Source organism: Abramis brama, assembly GCF_963993115.1.
Source record: "Abramis brama genome assembly, chromosome: 6".
Classification (NCBI taxonomy): Eukaryota; Metazoa; Chordata; class Actinopteri; order Cypriniformes; family Leuciscidae; genus Abramis; species Abramis brama.
The window spans coordinates 37,823,498-37,843,400 of NC_139968.1; the positions used below are offsets into that span (position 1 = coordinate 37,823,498).

The window sequence follows — 19,903 nt, forward strand, 5'->3', positions numbered from 1 at the left end:
CTGAAATGTGTTGCTTTTGAAATCATGCTCGCTGTCGCTGCTGTCAGTTTAGTGTCAAGCAGTTTCTCTAAATAACGATGCCTGACATTATTTAGTCTCTCCCTTTCCTTTTGCTTCCTCCTCCTCCATTTATTCCCAAGAAACTGTGGCAAATCGAAAAATTCAAACAAATATCAAGCTGCTCTCTTTCTCTATCGCTATTTCTCTCGGTCTCATTGTAGAAGTAACCATGGCAACGGATAGCATATCCTTCCAAGATGGCGGCACCTTCCCGAAATGCAACGCGGAGTGAAAACATTGTGACGTAACTCCTGATTCTCTATAGCTGTTAGTGAATGTAAAAGCTTTGCGAAGTTTTAAAGATCAAAGTGCGCAACAAATTAAGTTGTCTCCTATAAGAAAAAATAAATTCTGAACTGAACTTGTCAGTGATTACAGTCTCAAATACCTACTTATGTTTGTAACAGATTTGCCTAATGCCAGCTTACAGACTGCACATGAACGTCTACTTTGACCTATCCTCAAACACTGTAGTTTCAGCTGAGAAGCAGCATGTTATAGCATGTTATTGTTGTTTTCTGCGCTACAAATCCACTTTGATAATTAATACGGTAAAACTAACACCATCACCGTGTATACAAGTGCTGAGGAAGTTGACATGACATGACATTCGATTACGATTATTGCATTTCGCCCCCTAGTGTCAGTCGCACAGAACTTTTAAATTGGTTGTGAATCAACAGTTACCCCCGGCTATTCAAAATGGTAAAATTAATGAATTTTAATGAATGTAATGCATGCATGAATATATCCACACACAAAAAAAGGTCCCTCAATACATCTAATATACAAAGAAAGTAGATTTTATAGAGCTAATCAACATAAATATTGATTTAATAATTATAAAATAATTATTTCTGCCATAATTATTAATAACCGCCATTTTACAGATATAGTGTTTACAGAATAACGTTAAAGTGATAAAATATTGGTAATTCTAGCTTCAACTTGAAGCGGCGCTGCACAGACCAATCAGTGCAGACCGAGGATTTGAAAGCATATTGTAACTTAAAGTTGAGATGTTGTTGCCCAGAGAGAAAAACAATATGTGGTGTCAGAAGAAAAGATGCCCAAGAGACGAGAGATGACGTATTTTCCCCGGGTTTAATAAAATGACTTAAACATCACACTCATCCGCACACATGGGGATCGAGTGAGAAAAAGCATACAAATAAACATTCAACTCTGGTCACAAATACAAAAGTAAATAAAGTGTACAAAACTCGGTAGACCGGTTATCTCTTCTCCTCACCTGTCACATCTATTACTGACATAACCTACTCTAACGGACATGCAGCGCAGTTCTCATTGTACCTCGAATTACCGTAAATGCACAAAGTGACCGTTACAATTTGGAGCCGTCTGCTCTCTAATCGCTCTCATGGTACTTTGATGTCAGAGCGATCTGTCTACGCATCGCCGCTTCAAGTCGAATACATCAGGTGTGTTGGTGAGAACCGATCGGCGAGAGTTTCCTTGTTCAGGCGGGAGGAGCTCAAATCAGAGACCTGGAGTCGGACACATTCTGCTTCCCATAGTTACGGTCACGCTGTGTTTGCATATTTTACCACAGCTGAAGTGAAATAAATGCAATATTTGTCAAATAGGCTACACAGATGTTTCAGATACTTTTCTATTTAATACTTTATGTACTACTTAATACAGTGTCTGTTTGTACAATAATAAAGTTTATTAACATAAGCCTAAACTATCAATGAAGTGGGGTCTACGTTTTTTTAATCAGTTTTATTTTGATCGCGTCGGCGCTGTCTCAAGTCTGACACAACAGATGCTATTAAGCAGTATAAAGTATTGAATGAAAATGTCTCTGAAAAATCGGTGTATTTGACAAATATTGCATTTATTTCACTTCAGCTGTGATAGTGCAAACACACCGCAAACGTCACTACGGTAAGCAGAAAGTGTCAGAATTCACGTCTCAGTTTTCAGCTCCTCCTCGCGACAACTCTTGCCGATCGGTTACATCCAGCCGCAGCCGATGTCCACACCTCATTTTTCCTGTCATGTCTTAACCCATGTGATCTTATCATGTGGTTCCATTGTCACATGTGTCATGTTTTGATTTCTTTGTGTTCATTGCTTTCAGTTGTGTCTTGTGCCTGGTAGGTCCGTGCATTAATCCGTCTTGGTTTCATTTGTTTTGTATCTGGTTCATGTTTGTCAATAAAACTGCACCTGGGTTCTCAACTTCAACTCACCTTCAGCTGATAAATGTTACGGAAGGAGACTCCAAAACAAAATTAGGAACGTTTAAAATAGCGTGAACTTTAACAACCTTATTATTTCATGGACTTCTCTGTTTCTGCCTTATTTCTCACATTTTCAGTCTCCCACACATACTTGCTTAAATCAGCAGAAATATTTGCATTTTCCCCCCTCACACTGGGTGTCTTAAGGCCTCAGTTTCCGGTGAGACAGTTTAACAGTGCTCGTTTAGCAAAAATGTAACTATATAACGTCAACTGTTAAAAGTGTTATCACACTTTCCTGAAAGCAGCATAGAGATCCTGCAACCTATGTATTTTTCTCCCCTCTGTTCTTTCTCGCTGGTGATTGTTCTAGTGAAATAAATGCTTTAAATGGAATGTTATTCATTTCTTTCTTTATAGAAGTACCTTTCAAAACATAATGAAAAACTAGTTAGTTCTTTTAATTGAGACTTTATATTTCTCAATTGTAACTTTTTTTTAATAAACTTTATCACAACTTTTTTTTTTTTTTTTTTTTGCAAAAATGGTTTTCAATGTTTAACAGATTTATGCCCGGTTTCACAGACAAGTCTTGAGTCTAGTCTCAGACTAAAAGGCATGTTTGAGCTGTTTGAACTGAAAGCAACTGTTCCTTGCCACTGTCACTTTTTTTTTTTTTTTGCCTTTGTCGCCATTGGCTTTTGGCTTGCTTAGTTGTGGACATTTAATTTAATATTCAACAATTTGGTGTAAGCATTTACACCATACATATGAGAACTGAACTGAGCTGGACGATGACATCACGGTTTTCTCCAGAGTGGCTATATATATAAATTAACTAAATTAATAACTTTTACAACAAAAATGAAACATCACTGAACTTATTTAAGCTGAACTGTGACACTATTTTCTTCTGGAAACAAACTTTGTCGCATTATTTTCCTGTTATCACTATAAAGGTGCTTTGAAACAATCTATATAGTAAAAAGCGCTATATAAATGACAAGGTGACTTGACTTGACTTGACATTACAATTGTTACATGCAAGTTCTCTCTCCTGCATGTGTTTCATTATGTTTTTGGTTCAATCCTGTGTGACCTATAGTTTTCCTGAGTCGTAATCCTCAGTCATTTCAGTCACGTGTGCCCTGTTCATTTACTCATTTAGCTCCTTTGTTAGCTCCATGTATTTAGTCCCTGGCCCTGTCCCAAATGGTAAAGTACCTTCATGTGGACTTTCGGTCTCGTGGACTTGAATTGTGCGTGCTCGCTGAGTCTACGAGTCCATAGGCCGTCCCATTCAGCATTTTACCGCTCTGAAGTGTGCTCAGCAGCGCCCCCTTTGTACCCTTGAAGCGGTCTTCCACGAAGCCCGCACAGAAGCAGGCTCCACGCACTTTAACTACCCAGGAATCCTTGCGAAAGGCCAATCAGACAACAGATGGGAGGAGATTTCACTCACGGACAATTGTTGACATGGCTGAGAAGAAAATATTACTGTTTTTATGACCTAAATGTACATTTTACCAGTTGTTACCTACAGTTTATACAAACATTATGGTCATCGAGCAGTGGTTGATGTCTCAAACATAATAATAGCGCGTTTAATAATACGATCGCATTATGATTCATTAAATAAATAGAACGAATGGCAGGGCTTTACTGAGTCATATGTAAACATAGTATGAATATTGAAACCTGTAAATTTAAAAAAATTATGTTTAAATTATGTTTTAAAATTGTAATCTTAGTTCAAATGGAACATTATGTATTATTATGTACAACTGTATACATCATTTAAATAAGCATGATATATCTATTGTCTTATGCCCAGGTGATATGCACAATATCAAAATATAGAACTGTAAAATTAGGCTGAGTAGTTGACATGCAGATAAGACGTCGGAGCGCAAAAATGTGATTTCTCCTGTCCAACAACAACCAGGCCGTTATATCCGGCGTGCCGATCGAGTCTGTCCCAAAAATACCTCTCAATGCGCCCTCGTGGACTCGCGCCAAGGGCCCTATAGGTCTGCACTACATGACGTCACCAAAGTGTGGACTCTGAGGAAGTCCACAAGTCCGGAGTGTGCCATTTGGGACAGGGCCCCTGTGTTCTTCCTCAGTCTTTGTCCGTTCTCGTTAATGTTAGCATATGTGTATTTCTCCTAAATGAATCCTGTTTCCTGAGTATTTGTTATGTCTCCTGTCTCCTTAAAGAATTCCTGATCTTGCGAGTTTATATACATCACGTTACGTGACAACAATATGTCAGTGCCATCGTTTTGTCTCAAGATGCACTCAAGATGTTTTTTTTCTTTTCTAGGGGAGGTTTAAAAAAGCTATTTAAAGGTCTTAATTGAAGTAAGGCCTAATCCTGGTTTAATCTAAGCCCTGTCTGTGAAACCAGGCCTCGTTGAACATGTTCTAGTGTTAAAAAATTGTAGCAAGCGACTGCATGACCAAGTGACGGTAATTTATTTATTTTTTTGTGTAAATATTTAGTTCTCTTGCTTGTGCATTATTGCTTTATTTGTCCATTTTACTGCTTTACTCAAGCAGTTCAATACTCATGATAAAGTGAATTTTAATAGTCTTGCTATTAGTGATTAAGAGCAGACGTCGAGCACTGGACTGACGTGACCTTAAGTTTGCATATTTACTTGCTGTTTTTTTATAATGGTGTTGTCAGCTTTACTGACATCTCGTTTCACACTACAGGGTTTTTTTTTTTTTTTTTTTTGTGAACTTCCCGTTTTATGTTAACCATCTGTGCTGCTGGATCTTTTCACAGAACTAACTTCTTTTTTCTTCATCTTTTTTCTAAAATTACTTTAATAATAGTGAAACAATGGATGTCCGTTCCTCTTAAGTTCCCCAAAATCACAAAGGGTTTCTTGTATGGAATGTCACAACGAATCTGAATATTCTATAACATTTATATAATTAATTTTAAACTATTTTTTGTTGTTGCTGTTATAGAAAAAGAAAGGAAAGAGTAAGTGGTCATTGAACAAAAGACATATAATTTGATAAATATGCTTTGAACCAGGGACGGGCAGCTTCGGCTCTGGAGTGCCACTGTCCTGAACCTGAACCAGCTAATCAATGTCTTCAGCATTATTAAAAAGACAGGACAGTTTGTATCATGTTTGGAGCTAAACTTTGCAGGACAGTGGCCCTCCAGGACCGAAGTTGCCCATCCCTGCTTTAAGCTTAAGGACAAGACACAGATGACACAGTTATAAATGATCTTACCTCTTTTTGCACATTTCTTTTGTAGAATATTGGATCAGCATAAGTTATCTCATCTTCAGAAGTCCGAACTGTTTCTAACAAGAAGAATAGATGTATTAAAACAATAGAGCTCAATCTTAAACTCTGAGATATTAGATGCTTCTTCATTAACATGTTTTATTATTTCAAGTATAATATTAAAGTATATCCTTATTATGTTGGCTTGAACTTATTATTATAATTCTGAGACAAAATCTTTCAAAGCTTTCAACCTACTTCCACTAAACTCGACTCAGACCTTTAGACTGTTCTTTCTTAGTGTTCTATCTCTTTTATAACTGAATGGACATATGGTTTTCCAAAATCCCATTACATTCCCACAATGTTAAAATAAGCCAAGACTATTTAGACTTCAACTATCAAATTTCAAAACACACAGAAGCCCACTTGACTCATTTAAGCTGCCATTTTATGTAATATTTCTAAGCCATGTATACCTCATGTAGCCCCGCCCCTTTTCAGTGCCTCGCTCGTTGTGTTTTGTCTTCTGGTTTGAATTTTCAGAGCATGAAGGTAAGATCTTATGGATTTATGAATGAACCATTTGTTTTAAAATCTTCCCAGTCCACTGACATTATGACATCCACATCAGACATTACAATGCTTGCGATAACTTTATAACTATATATCCACTTCACCAGCTAATTACTCTTCGACAGCGATGCCAATGTATAGAGCTACCACAATAACAGAAGCTGTGTGCCTGTTTCTCTGGTGCAGAAGTGCTAGACTTATTTAATCCTCCATTCTAATATTACTTTCCTTCTTTCCTTGCTTCTATCTATTGTCTGACTAAAATTCTGTCTTTTAAAACTACTAAACTAAAACTTAAAACTGTCAAACTTAAAACATGTATGCCCGATTTCACAGACAGGGCTTAGATTAAGCCAGGATTAGGCTTTAGTTCAATTACGACATTTATAGCTTTTATAAACATGCCTTAGAAAAAAAACATTACTGATGTGCATCTTGAGACAAAACAATGGCACTGATATATTTGAAGAAATATCAGTGCAAGTTGCTTTTAAAACAGGTCAAACATGCATTTTAGCCTGGAACTAGACTTAAGCCTTGTCTGTGAAATCAGGGATACAACTTAAAACCTTCCAACTTAAAGCTGTTAAGCCAACATCAACATTTGAATATTTTATTTAATACAAATTATATTTAACATATGTGTCAGCAGTAGGTAATGCTTGCCTTCTTGAACTGTTTTTCCACGTTTTCTGTGGATCCAGAAGATCCCGACTAAAGTAACAGTTAACAGAGATCCAGCGACAGCAGCAGCAGCAGAGATCAGTATAGGGACCACGCCTGGAGAATGTGGAGTAGGCTGCACGTCTGGAGAATGTGGAGTAGACTGCACGTCTGGAGAACGTGGAGTAGACTGCACGTCTGGAGAACGTGAAGTAGACAACTGTGAGAATGACTGCGAAGGAGACTGCGAAGTAGAGTGTGTTGGCTGTGCTGTAATGGGTAAAGGGAGTCTTTAGTGCAAGTGAGTATGTCTGATCTACAACAGACACTATAAACATCAGCACAGCTGAGTTAAGCATCTCTGCATCTGCTCCAAATTCTGTGTGAAGATACAATGGCATATAAATGTAATATAAGTACAATATCTGACTCGCCTCAACCTTCACTGTTGCTTCGGATCTGATGCTGCTTTGTTTTTGTTTGTTTTTTTTGCACGTAAAATGCAGCATCAGAACAACCTTAAACATTGTTGTCATGACAGAGCATACACTTAGACTTTTTTGGACATTATTATTTGAACTCTCTCTTGCAAAATTAGGGTTCTCATCCGAGACACAATCTCACTGACTATATCAAACCTCAGTATTGTCTTATCTTAATTTTCTTTCCTTCACCCCCTTTTCCCCCCATCTCTTCTCTCTCATACTGAGATCACCTGAGATTCACCCAAAAATCGATATGGTTTAATGTGAAAAATTATTATACAACACTATACATGTTTGGTATCATTTGAAATGTCTCAGTGCGACTGGTACAAAGGTCTCATCCCCAAAGAAGTAAACCAAAATAAATTTGATGAATTAATTGTTCTTAATGAATGCTGGAAAAACAGATCATGTTACTCCCTTGTTATCTTTTTAGGTTGGCTATCAATACATTTTAGGATACAGTATAAGATTCTGCTAAATGTTTTTAAAGCACTTCACAGAATTGCTCCAGAATGCTTAGCTGAGCTTATTAAGCCCTACAGTTCAGGCGTAAGACTAAGATCATCAAACAAGTTTCTTCTAACCATTCCTCGTGCACGTCTGAAATTGAAGTGCTTTCTCTGTCGCTGCTCCTAGATTGTGGAATAATCTGCCATTGGATGTTAGATCTTCCTTTATTCTTGATGTTTTTAAGGACCGCTTAAAATCTTATCTGTACTCTTTGGCAGTTTAGTACATGGACGTTTTTATGTTTTGTCTTATTGTTCTATTGCTTTTCATTGCAACGTATAGCACTTTGCAACTACTGTATTAGCCTGTAAGGTGCTATATAAATAAATAAATAAACGAAAACTATAAAAAATGTTAGAGTTTAGAGATATTTTGTGTCAGGGTCTTCCACACAAATTACCTTCTGTCCTCAGTAAGGTGTAAACTACCTAGATCTGGATCTTGATTAATGCAAATTCCTATACTGTAACTTCATGCCTCCATTTAGGGAATGCTTTGTCTTGGTCTGAGTATGCTAAGAAATGTTGCAAAAGGCTTGGGGCAATTATTGCTTATGCCAGGTTTTATATCTTACTCTTCAATTTATCTTCTAGAATTTGATGTTTCGTATTGTTATTTCCGAATTGAATGATTATTTAATTGGCACGATATGTTTACCTGACTAATAATAGTTAAGTTGTTATAAAGTTGCAAATCTATTGGGAGCTACACAAAAAAATACTAATGAAATAATAGCAAACATGGGGCAGCATGTGTCTTTGTATCCATAACCTCTAATCTCTTAACTTTAGTTGAGCTGTTATATAGGTAACAGTAAGGAATTAAACAGAACTACTATTTAAATAATAGTAAGCATGGGCAGCCTTTTAAATTGTATTAGTCATGACCTCTGACTAATGATCAGACTGGCAAGGTAATGACCATGAGATCGCATTAACGAACGGCATGAGACTCTGAGCGACATTGGAATACGAATTAATGAATAGAATAAAAGTGAAAAGTTAAATAGAATCAGAGGTGCGGGAAGTAGGGGTTCTGAGTTGCTGCAGCACCCCTGGTTTTCACAGGTTTAAAACTTTTAACTGTAAATTGTGGGCTACAAACCTTTTCTATTATTAAATCATTTGAATCTTACATAGTTTACTTTGTCAAAACGGGATTAGTCTCATTTCTCTATTTCTCTATCATTAGTCTCTATTTCATTCCTCTTGGATCTTGATTGATGTACAACAGAGACTGAAATTAACGGGATTGTGGCAAAAATGCATTAAAATGAACAAAAATGCTCCCAAAATTAATTTATGGTGGGAAATGCCTGAATATTGATAATTTGACTTTTATATTTATAATAATAAAGTTAAGCAATAAGCTATCACACAAGCAAGATATATCACACAATGCTGTTTTTTTTGTGATATTGATATTATTGAACTGTTAAATAAACAGGAAGTTAATATTAAATTTACATTTTAGACGCATATTGTCTATTTTTGCTCTTTTAACAAAAATAGTTGCAAATAAAGCCACATCAGAAACGATACATGTCTCTGAGCAACATGTCTGTAAGGTAGGCACAAATGTTTTTTTCATTATTCATTATTATTTATTTCCTGTCACCATACTTTAAAAAAAAAAATATTACAAATACATTCCTTGTTGCAAGTTCCACTATGTTCGGTCAAAAATGTACTGTATAAGCCTTCTACTGTATTTAAACAAGCATTATCAGGTATTTTTTGTTATTCTCTGTGGTTTTGACATTCTTTATATATTATTTCTTTATACACTATTTCTTTACCCAAAAGATGAAGCAATATTTTACTTTTAACGTACCTGAACAATTGTAACAGAGTTGAGTGATGTCCAGATGTGTGGTCTGGTTGCTGATGGGATTGTTCAGCACACAGCTGTAGGTGTTTTTATCCTGATATTCCACCTCCAGAGGTAGAGAGAGACTGATGCTGAGATCACACACACTGATGCTGGACAATACACTGATTCCTTTGTACCAGGAGAGAGTCGCATCACACACATTCACCACTGATGAACACAGCAGTGAACAATTTGATGATGATGATGAACAGTTTCTACTGATGACAGGAACAGGCAGACGAGCTGGAATATAGAGAATTAAGAATATGTAAGGAATACCTGACAACAGACTGTTGACATTTTTTAATTTAATTAAAAATTTATTTAATCTTTTTCAGTAATTTGGGGTCAGTTTTTCCTCAATGTTTTTGCAAATGTTTTTGGAGATTGACAGAAAAATGAAAACCCATCGACCGGATTGTTTTTCATATGGTCAAATGTGTTCGAACAGCCACAAAAGACTGTCTACTCTCCTCCTACCTACCTAATGCGTAACATTTAAGAGAAGCGCTTTAGCCAGACGAGATTTAAACTTTATCGGCTGGAGACACAAGTTTGGTTTGAAGATGAACGTACCAAGCACAATGTTTTCTCACCATTTCTAACACACACGTCTGTCAGAGCAGAAACTAAAGCTGCTGCTCTCTGAATGTCTTCCCGTCATCCCCGGTTGCGTTAATATGTTAATTGTGCAAGCTTATTTTGTCCATCAGATCAAAAGATCTGAAAAATCCCATACATTTACCTGCCCATAGACCCTCCCCTCGAAGAAATCAGGACAGAAGTGGTTGAAAGTGGACAAAAGAGATTAAAACATCAGGTGTAAACGGGAATGTGTCTTCCTCATCTACTTGTGATCCGATCGACCAAAACACATCTTAACCCTAAAACAGGCAACGTGACTCACGAGTCACATAGTTTTTATTGTCTTTTTGGGGGCATAAGAACGATTTTTTCATCAGATCATTTTATCATTTATCACAGCCTGGTCTGTCTTGAGTATGCTGGTCACATCATTTGCTTCAAGTTTTTTGTGATTAATTAGTCAGCCTGACCTAAATCCAACATGGCTACCGGTGGTGCAGGACATTCAGATTTTGAGGAAAGTAAATATATATTAAACTTACTTTTCTGCTGGAAAAATAATAATAATACTGCTAACATTAATTGTGAACATTGTCTTAAGGTGCTGAAGAAGAAAATTAATTAATATGTTGTTCATGTTGTTATTTAGCACGTTTTGAAATATATGTGACTCCTGGGTCACGTTGCCTGTTTAGGGTATAAAAAAGGGATTAACCCTAATTTTGACCATTTTTGTATTTTGAGTTTTTAATTCACTATATTACAATTAAATCCTAATCTAGTCATGACAAGCTATATATCGTTGGAAAGGTCTAAGACTCCTAAATAGATATTGTATCACTGTTTTTTGTCACAAATTATGTAGGAACAGTAATAGATGAATTTATGACAAGAGCGCACCTCAAAAAATCTACATCATTCATAACAGGAGTTCTGGCATTTGTCACAAAAAGTCGATGCACACACTTTTAATAATTGAAACTTTGGTTTTCATGCTAAAAGTTCATAATAAAACATATAATCTAGTATTTGTCAATAAAAAACGGTAAAATAATATTATCCTCTAAAATATAATATTATCTTTTTTATCGCCTTTTTTATTACATCACATATTTTAGTAGTTATCATAAATTAGGTATCATTTGAAAGCTTACAAACTCAGAATTCATCCTGTGAAAACTGTTTTGAAATTGGACGTTGCGTTACCATAGAAACGGTAGTTTAAATTATTTTATCTGGCTCCACCCCTTTTGGGCGTAATCATGTTTCATTATTTATGATCAAAACCTTTTCTAATCTTGACAAAATATTATCAGAAAGGTCTGAGTCTCAAGGTTTGATATTTTGTGACAGAAGTGATATTTGGACAGAAATGTATTTATTTGTTATGGCAGAATGCATACAATTAAATTCAATGGAATGTATGTCACCCGGTGGCTATTTTTGGTATTACGCCTAAACAAAATCTCATGAGAACTTCAAGTTTTGTGATATCAACTTCAAATTTGGAACACAACATGGTTAGATATATGGCTTTGATTTTATATTAATTTTAGAGTAAAAAATATTTTGTAAAATATATATTTTATATAAAAGAATATTAAGTACAGTATATTTGATTTACTGTAAATTTAAACTTCCATAACTTTTTTATACTTTCATTTTTTTAAGTGTTTTCACTTCAGCAATAATCTGCTGAGTGTTTTCTTTAAAACAAGACCAAACTTAGGTCTATACCCAAAAGCATTCTTGAATTACAACCATTTAAGTTTGAATAGTGCATTTTAATGTCCATTCTCAAAAAGGGGGCTGAGAGTTAAGGGGTTAAAAGTACCATTTTTATGGTAAGGCAAGGTCCGATTTCAAAACAGTTTTCACAGGCTGAATCTTTAGTTCGTAAGCTTTCGAATGATATATAAGTTGTCAACAAATTAGATCAGAAGAAGTATAGGATGTAATTGTTTTAAACATGCAGTGGCAAGTGGGCCAGTAACACTTAACAGATTTATGACTTGGCCCTTTTTTTATACCCTAATCAGGCAACGTGACCCTGGAGTCACAACTCATAAAATCCAAAATATATCAAATATTTTTTGGCTCGAGGTAATGGTGCAAAGGACCCTAGGTTGATTTTACTCCGAACCATCCCTTTAACTTGAATTTTGTTCTCCTGTTGTTTGTGGTGTCTCTTCAAGATCACCATTGGTCCTCGCCCCCGAAACTAAGTACAACTCTTTGAGGCATGTGAATAGGCCCGACAAAAATCCACAAATGTTTATATAGTAAATATTTACAGCTCTTTTATTCTGGTCTGAGGATTTAAATGGGACCTATTGTGCAAAATTCACTTTCACATGGTGTTTGTAGTGTGCTGGAAGTGTGCACACAACCAATCTATAATGGTAAAAATCCACCCACTCCTCTTTTTGTAATCCCATAAACCATGCGCAGTGTCTCAGAACGAGTGTTTGCAGATTTTAGCAGTGTGACGTCACATATGTTTAGGCCCCGCCCACAACTGTCGATGCACTCTCCGTTACTAGTATAGACCCGTCCCCTTTTTATCTCTTCGCCAGAGCATTTAACAGCAGCATTTAAGTAAGAAATGTATTTTAATTAAAGCTACTAAAGTTATTCAGTCAAGAGCAGTGAGTGATTTTTCTGTTCTTCTTTTGTTGTTTGATTCATATTAACAGCATTTATAGCAGTAGGTACTGTATATTATGCTGCTCTCACTTTAATACAGAGATTTAATATACCCATGCGATTTCTTTACTTGCTGTTTACGTTCACAGATATAACCGCCTGTGTTTATGTGAACTTTGGTTTGGTTTTGATATGACTTTAAAATGCATGCAGATAATAAACTTTCATAGTGATGAACAACTGCAATGTCATGTGAGCGTGACACGATAGAGATTATAATCAAAACAGATGGTTTTGTTTTTGGCAGAGTATCAGAGGCACAAGCTGTACAGGCTCCGCCCTCTTCTGGAAAGATGGGTGGGGAGCAGCAGCTCATTTGCATTTAAAGAAAATGAAAACGACATGTTTTTCCTTCCACTCAAAAATGGCCATTTACAACATGGTATAATAAATTATCTTTTAGATCAGTATTTTAAGATGAAACTTCACAGACACATTCTGGGGACAACTGAGAATTATATTCCATCTTGTAAAAAGGGGCATAATAGTTATTGGGCGTTATTGGGATTCTGTAACCAGAAAAACCCTGCACGGTGCTGTGTGTCTCTCCACTGCCGGGCATCTCTAACTCTTAGATTCATCTTTGGGCAATGGATGTTATGATTTATCATTTCTGAATTGGCTTCTTATTGTTTAATTATGTAACTGGCATGATACACTTCTACTTGACGAATATAATGTTATGTTTGATTTATTCTGTATTCTTCTGGAATAGTTATTTCCAGTAGATTAAGTCTGATGTTACCCCAAATCTGTGTCCAGGATAGAGCAAACTGAAGGCTCATGAATGAATGGAGAATGTGGAACATCATCTGAAGACCTTTTTGATTACTGTCTATCACTGATTTAGCAAGTTGTATAAAGTTTGTTATGAGCATGCATGTGGTGACCAACTTAAAGGTGCTGCTTTAGCTGCTTTGAAATAATCTGTATTGTGTAAAGCGCTATTAAAATAAAGGTGATTTGACTTGACTTAGGAATTAGTTAACCCTGCATCCTCTGACTTAGATCAGACTGGAGAGTTTGACCATGAGATCCCGACTGGCCAGAGTGAGACTCTGAGTGACAACAGGTCCCCAATGAATGAATAATCGAAGAGTAATAATCGATGACACCCTCCATTAAACTAAAAAACAAACTAAACTAAACTAGCAAACCCACTTTAAAAACTAATTAAAACTAAACTAAATTTGAAAACAAAAAGTCAAAACGAAATAAAAATAAAAACTAATGAAAAATGCAAAACTATAATAACCCTGGTGTGAACACATTTTATCCATATCAACATCTGTTAAAGTAATTGTTTGTTTAGATTTTCGGTTCATCCCATTTAATTTACCTGAAGTGTGGTGAGTCGGTCATGAACGATTCATTTTAAAATGACTCGAGAACAACGAGTTGTCTCAGAGAGTGATTTGTTCGTTTTGTGTTGACCACTCATGCACAACATCCTATAGGTTCTGAATCAAAGGATTAGTTCACCTTTTGAGTTTTCGGGTTTGAGTCGTTTGTTTATCCCATGACAGACCTATAGGCTAAGGGTTATGATGTCGGTACCGGATACAGAAATTATTAGTTCACCTAAAGAGTTTTTTTGTTACGTGACTGCCACATTGGATACAATATTTCCCGAACTTCCTTACAAACAAGCGCTTAGTTACTTTTTTTCATTCTTACAGTTATGTGATGTGTTTCTGGTCTCAAATTTTTTTTTTTTCCTACAATTTATACATTTATGAATGTCTGTAAGGATGGTTCTTTTCCATAGCATTGAATGTGGTAATAAAGATGGTTAATGCTTCAAACTTGATCCGTATGATAGGGAAAATCACTTTGATAAAGCAAAGATACCTAAATATAATTAACAACATACAGTCAATTATACTAACATATTGTTGTATTTGTTGTAAAATACTGAGCCTGGAAGTGGTCACATGACAAAAGAAGGAAAGACTCGTGAGGTGAACTGATCCTTTCTGTTTCCTGTACGACTGCATAGCTCCAGACTGGGGATGTGACAGGACAAAACTAAAGAACGAATGTCTCGGACCAGGAGGTGACGTAAACTAACAGACTGCATATCCTGAAGACCCTGATAAGCATGATTATTTCTGTTTGTCATAATTTGGCGTTGGCTGCATTATAGTGTTTTCTTATTCGAAATGTGAATGCGTTGTGTAAATAAATGTGGTGAGGAATTTGGCTATCAACATGTAACATTTTAATTATATTCCACTGAAATGAATGACATGACTTGAAAAAAGATTTGTTTACAGTATTTTAAAGAGATTCAAAGATCTGAGTCTGTAAAATGATCTGAACTTCCCATCTCTATGATCAATTCTGGGATGACACGCACAGATAGAGAAGCATGTTCATTGGCAGAAATGATGGCCAAGCACGAAAGTCGACGTTGCGTAACTAATCATAAATGTGAACAACAGCCTAATGCATAATTTTCCTTTAATCACTGTAAAGCTGTTTTAAAACCATCTGTACTGTACAAAGTGCTATATGAATGAAGACTTGACTTGAGATGTAGAATACCCAGATGCATTTTAATTATTCTCTGTTCGTTTTTTGTGCTGAACTCAGATCAATTTCATAGTCTAATGAAGGATCTAAGAATTCTCAATAACAACCGATGCACTGTTAAACATTTTAGTGTGAAATTCCAGGTTAATAATTGCATTACTTTCACAGTAATTTCACAGAAGACCTTTCTTGTATCTAACTGCACTAAAAAGGGTTTTTACGGTGAGTTTCCAGATTTGGAAAACACAATTTACTGTAAACAAACAACATCATTCTGTATTTCTACAGTGCACTATGAAGGTACCCAGCATGCAGTGCAGCATGAATAGATTATGCTGTGGAGTTTCTAGATTTGGTTTTATGCTGCTGAACTTATTTTTGCTTCACATTTAGCAGTTTGTGTTGTTGGTTTATTTTGTAATGTTGATTTTTGTGTTTTTATTATTTGTTTAGTGTCACCATTGTTGCGTTTCGTATGTCAAGTATTGATGTCTGTGTATTACTAGGTGATGCTTGCAAGAAGATGTTACATCTTTTAAAGATGAACCTCATCAGTTGCTTCACTATTGTAAAATATCCATCTACAAACAGTTATGAATTTGAATTAAGTTATTGGAAAATGTTAATGATTTAAACATACTAAAATGAAATATTCATATTCATGTAAATTCACAGCAAAACACGAGCAGTATATTATTGTGATGTCAGCATCATTCTGCTGTTGATTAACAGTAATTTGTAAGAAAATGACCCAGCATGCATTAATTTCACTGTGAATTTCTGACTACAGTAATTTATTGTAAAATAATACTCTTTAATCCTGTAAATTCCTGGAAATTTTTATAGTGTGTGTGTGTTAATTCAAGAGAGCGACAGTACATCTGAGTTGCTTTATAAATTTTTTTTTTCATCATTTTAATTATATAGTCATTTATAATCATTATTAATTTATGTAGTGTCATTTGATTTGTCATTAAATCATTTACTTATATTATTATTTGATTTACATAATTTATCATTTATTAATTATTTTATTATTATTTTTATTTTGTTTTGCGTATTTCTTTTCTATTGTTGTTTACTCTTATGATAGTGTGGTTTGAAGGGATGTTTGTCTTCACAAGTAAGAGATAAGAGAGTGTCTCCATTTCAAGATTTGTAACTTCACAGGACGATGTTGTGAAGCAGTAATTTTCATCTGGTCATCTGATATTCTTATTTCTGATATATTATTCACTATTGACTGAATAAAAATAGAAATCCTTATTATTTCCCTTCAAAATCTAACCAAATGAACTGGAATGCCACCACCCCTCTCAAAATTCACTCCTTGAAATACAATTATTTTTTTTAAATTCAGTAATTTGACTTCCTAGGGTCAGTTCTTCCTGCACATAGGTGTATTTGTTTGACAGGAGTGTTGTAAAATAAATAACAGTGCAGATTTTATTTTATTTTCAATGCAGAAGATTGATTTTTAAGTATAAATAAACAATATTACATATTTTGTGAAAGTCCTTTAGGGCTAGTATTATTTAAGGATTAGACAACAAACACATTAAACTCTATATTTTGTCAAATAAATCCTTGAAAAAATATGGGGCCCATATGATCATAGTTACGTCATTGAGGCCCAGATTAATTTTAGTTGTTCAAATATGTGTAAGACAGGGTGACCAAACTTGTAATTGTGACTCACCATAGACAGTAACAGTGAATCTGTATGTGGTCACTGTGCTGCTGCTGATGATCACTTCATATTCTCCAGAGTCTGTGGTTCTGGTGTTTGTGATGGTCAGAGATCCAGTCTGATGATCCAGCTTCAGTCTGTCTCTGAATCTCTCATCAAGAACAACAGATGTGGAGAACTTTCCTTTCTCTTTATTGATTCTAGCTATTGGAGTCTTTTGAGGTCCAAACCTCCATGTTATCGTATCTTCTTCCTGTATTTCAGTAACAGTAGATTCTAGAGTGACTGAATCTCCCTCCGTCACTGAAACGATCTTCACTGCATCTGAATCAACAAACACTGGAGAACACAGACAGTTTATCAGTCATACACTGAAGTTATTACAGTAAAATAAATATCTTAACATTGGTTTAATCAAGCTTTAAGCTTGTTGTAGTTAGCTGACTGACATTAAAGTAAGACTTTGAACACTGCAGTGAATTGAGATCCTTTTAAACAAGAAAAGTGTGTATTTGAATCAGAATTACTGACAATAACACTTTTGACTTCATGATAATGACACATTAAGTTTTGTGTGAAGTATTGCAAAGATATACAGTATCCTCATAATTATCCTCAGTCATATAGTCTTAGTCTATGAACACCATTAGGGTTTGAACCCCAAATAAATCAATGAAATGACGAAACACAGATCTGAATTTCACAAAATCTCATTCACCTTTTTTAACCCTTTGCTATATTTTCACAAGTTTTCAAACATCAAAGCACAACAAAATTATCTTCATTCAGTTTGCTAGTTACAACTCCTCAGATTCATCACATGACCAAACTGATTTATGTCAATATGGTACACGTTATGATACATATATGATCAGTTTTGCTTTGCATAAGTAAATCTTAAAGTTGATTTATTGCAATTCAATTTCAGTGGATCTTTACACAGTTAACAGAGATAGTGTTGTACATTCAATTAATATGCCAGAAAGATAGTAGAAAACGAATGCACCGATTGAGATCACACACCTGAATCTAGACTCACAGTGACATCAATTAAAAGAATAAAAACATGTTTATAACTCACCAATCAGAAGCCAAAAGCTCATACGGCAAAAAACAAACGAGCAAAACATTTTCTTCAGCGGTGTCTAAAATCCTTTCTCTGAAGATATGTGCAAACACGATCTGAGACCTTTGTGATCAAAAAAAAAAAAAAAAAAATGCTGTAAGAACACTTGAGATGAAAACTGTCTGTTAGGGGTTGTACTTCAGTTCTACTGTTTTTTTTTTTCTTCTGTAAACCACAGTCCTATATTTTCATACTGCTGTGTGGCATTGCATCTATTCTTTAATTTTCATGTCTTTATTCAACACACCATGTAAACATTTACAGTGTAGGAGTCAGGAGTCCGATAAATTAGAGTTCCAACCTTGTAACAAGATTGTAAGTTGATACTTTGCTTTGTTGAACATCCTAATTACACAAAGTTTGATGATTTGCATAAAGCTGGATAAAAAAAAAAATATTTCTCTAGAATATTCTCTAAAAGTCCACTGTAATATTCTGTGAAATAGATACATTTCAGCAGTGCTGCTCTTATAAAGCTCAATGTTAGGCTGAGTCTTCAAGAAAAGACTTAACCAGTGAAACATGATGAAATGGGTCTGAACAAAAACAGCATTCATGGAAGAACACCACAGAGGAACCACATCCATACTTCAAAACAAACATTTCTGCAAGTCGATATTCTTAAAAGAACACCTGGATTTTATACAGGACAAATGAATCACAGGAGTAAGAAACTTTTACATTTAACTGAAGAAACTACACCTTTTGGCACTCATCCATAATATATATGAATATTGCTGAACTGAAACCAAGTCTTGGAAAGACAAATTGTGCAAGATTCATCTTGACCACTGCAGCCAGAGCAGGATAAACCATTTTTTAAAAATCATGCTCTGAAAACATACCTTTGTGTGTGTTAATTCTGTGTTTTTCTATTGTTGTGACCAGTGTTGGGGAAAGTTACTTTTAAAAGCAATGCATTACAATATTGCGTTACTCCCCAAATAACAAACTAAAACTAACTAATTGCGTTACTTAGTTACTTTTTATGAAAAGTAATGCGTTAGGCTATGTTCACACTTAGCGTCTTTTTTCAAACTGCCAGCGTCTGTTCTACATTATAACCCTATGGAGTAAACCGTTTTTTCAAAAAAGTCCTGAGCGCTTTTTTAGACGCCACCGCCGGCGTCTTTTTCTGCAGCTCAGAGCGTCTTTTTAAGTTGAAAAAAGTTCAACTTTTCTGAAAAGAACGCCCTACGTCAAGCGCCTTTTTGACAGCTGACCAATGACAAGCGAGTAGCGAGACCTGTCGTTTCCATAACAACAAGAACAACTGTCTGTCGTGCACCCACAAACGTCTTTGTGAACCGACATTCTCCTTCCCGGTAACTTCAAAAGCCAACGCAAGAGCCAACTTTCTCTTTCTCGACATTTTTTGCATCACACAGCACTAGGCTACTGTTGCAGCTGTTGTTATAGCAACAAAAGACGCGCTCGGCTGCTATTTGTAACCGAACGCTGCCAGCGTTTTTTTTTTTGCTAAAAAAACGCCGTTGTCAACTTTTTCTTGTCAAAAAAGACGCTAAGTGTGAACATAGCCTTACATTACTTTTGCGTAACTTTTTCTCACCTGGACGGGGCTTGCTTGTCTGTTTTTTAACAACAAAAAAGTTCTATATTTGGCAAA

At 35.4% G+C, this 19,903-nt stretch overlaps 1 protein-coding gene across 1 annotated transcript in view; it reads right to left on the bottom strand.

Annotated features, from left to right (window-relative positions):
• LOC311084841 (uncharacterized protein) overlaps nt 1–18,356 on the bottom strand; it is a 334,198-nt gene extending 315,842 nt beyond the window's left edge. Inside the window, exons 1-2 of the mRNA XM_084117117.1 lie at nt 18,232–18,356; nt 17,160–17,489 (exon numbers count right to left, since the gene is read on the bottom strand). Of these exons, the coding sequence (XP_083973243.1) occupies nt 17,160–17,489; nt 18,232–18,280 (379 nt within the window). The 5' untranslated portion in view covers nt 18,281–18,356. The remainder of the gene's footprint in view (nt 1–17,159; nt 17,490–18,231) is intronic.
• Nucleotides 18,357–19,903: the final 1,547 nt, after the last annotated feature.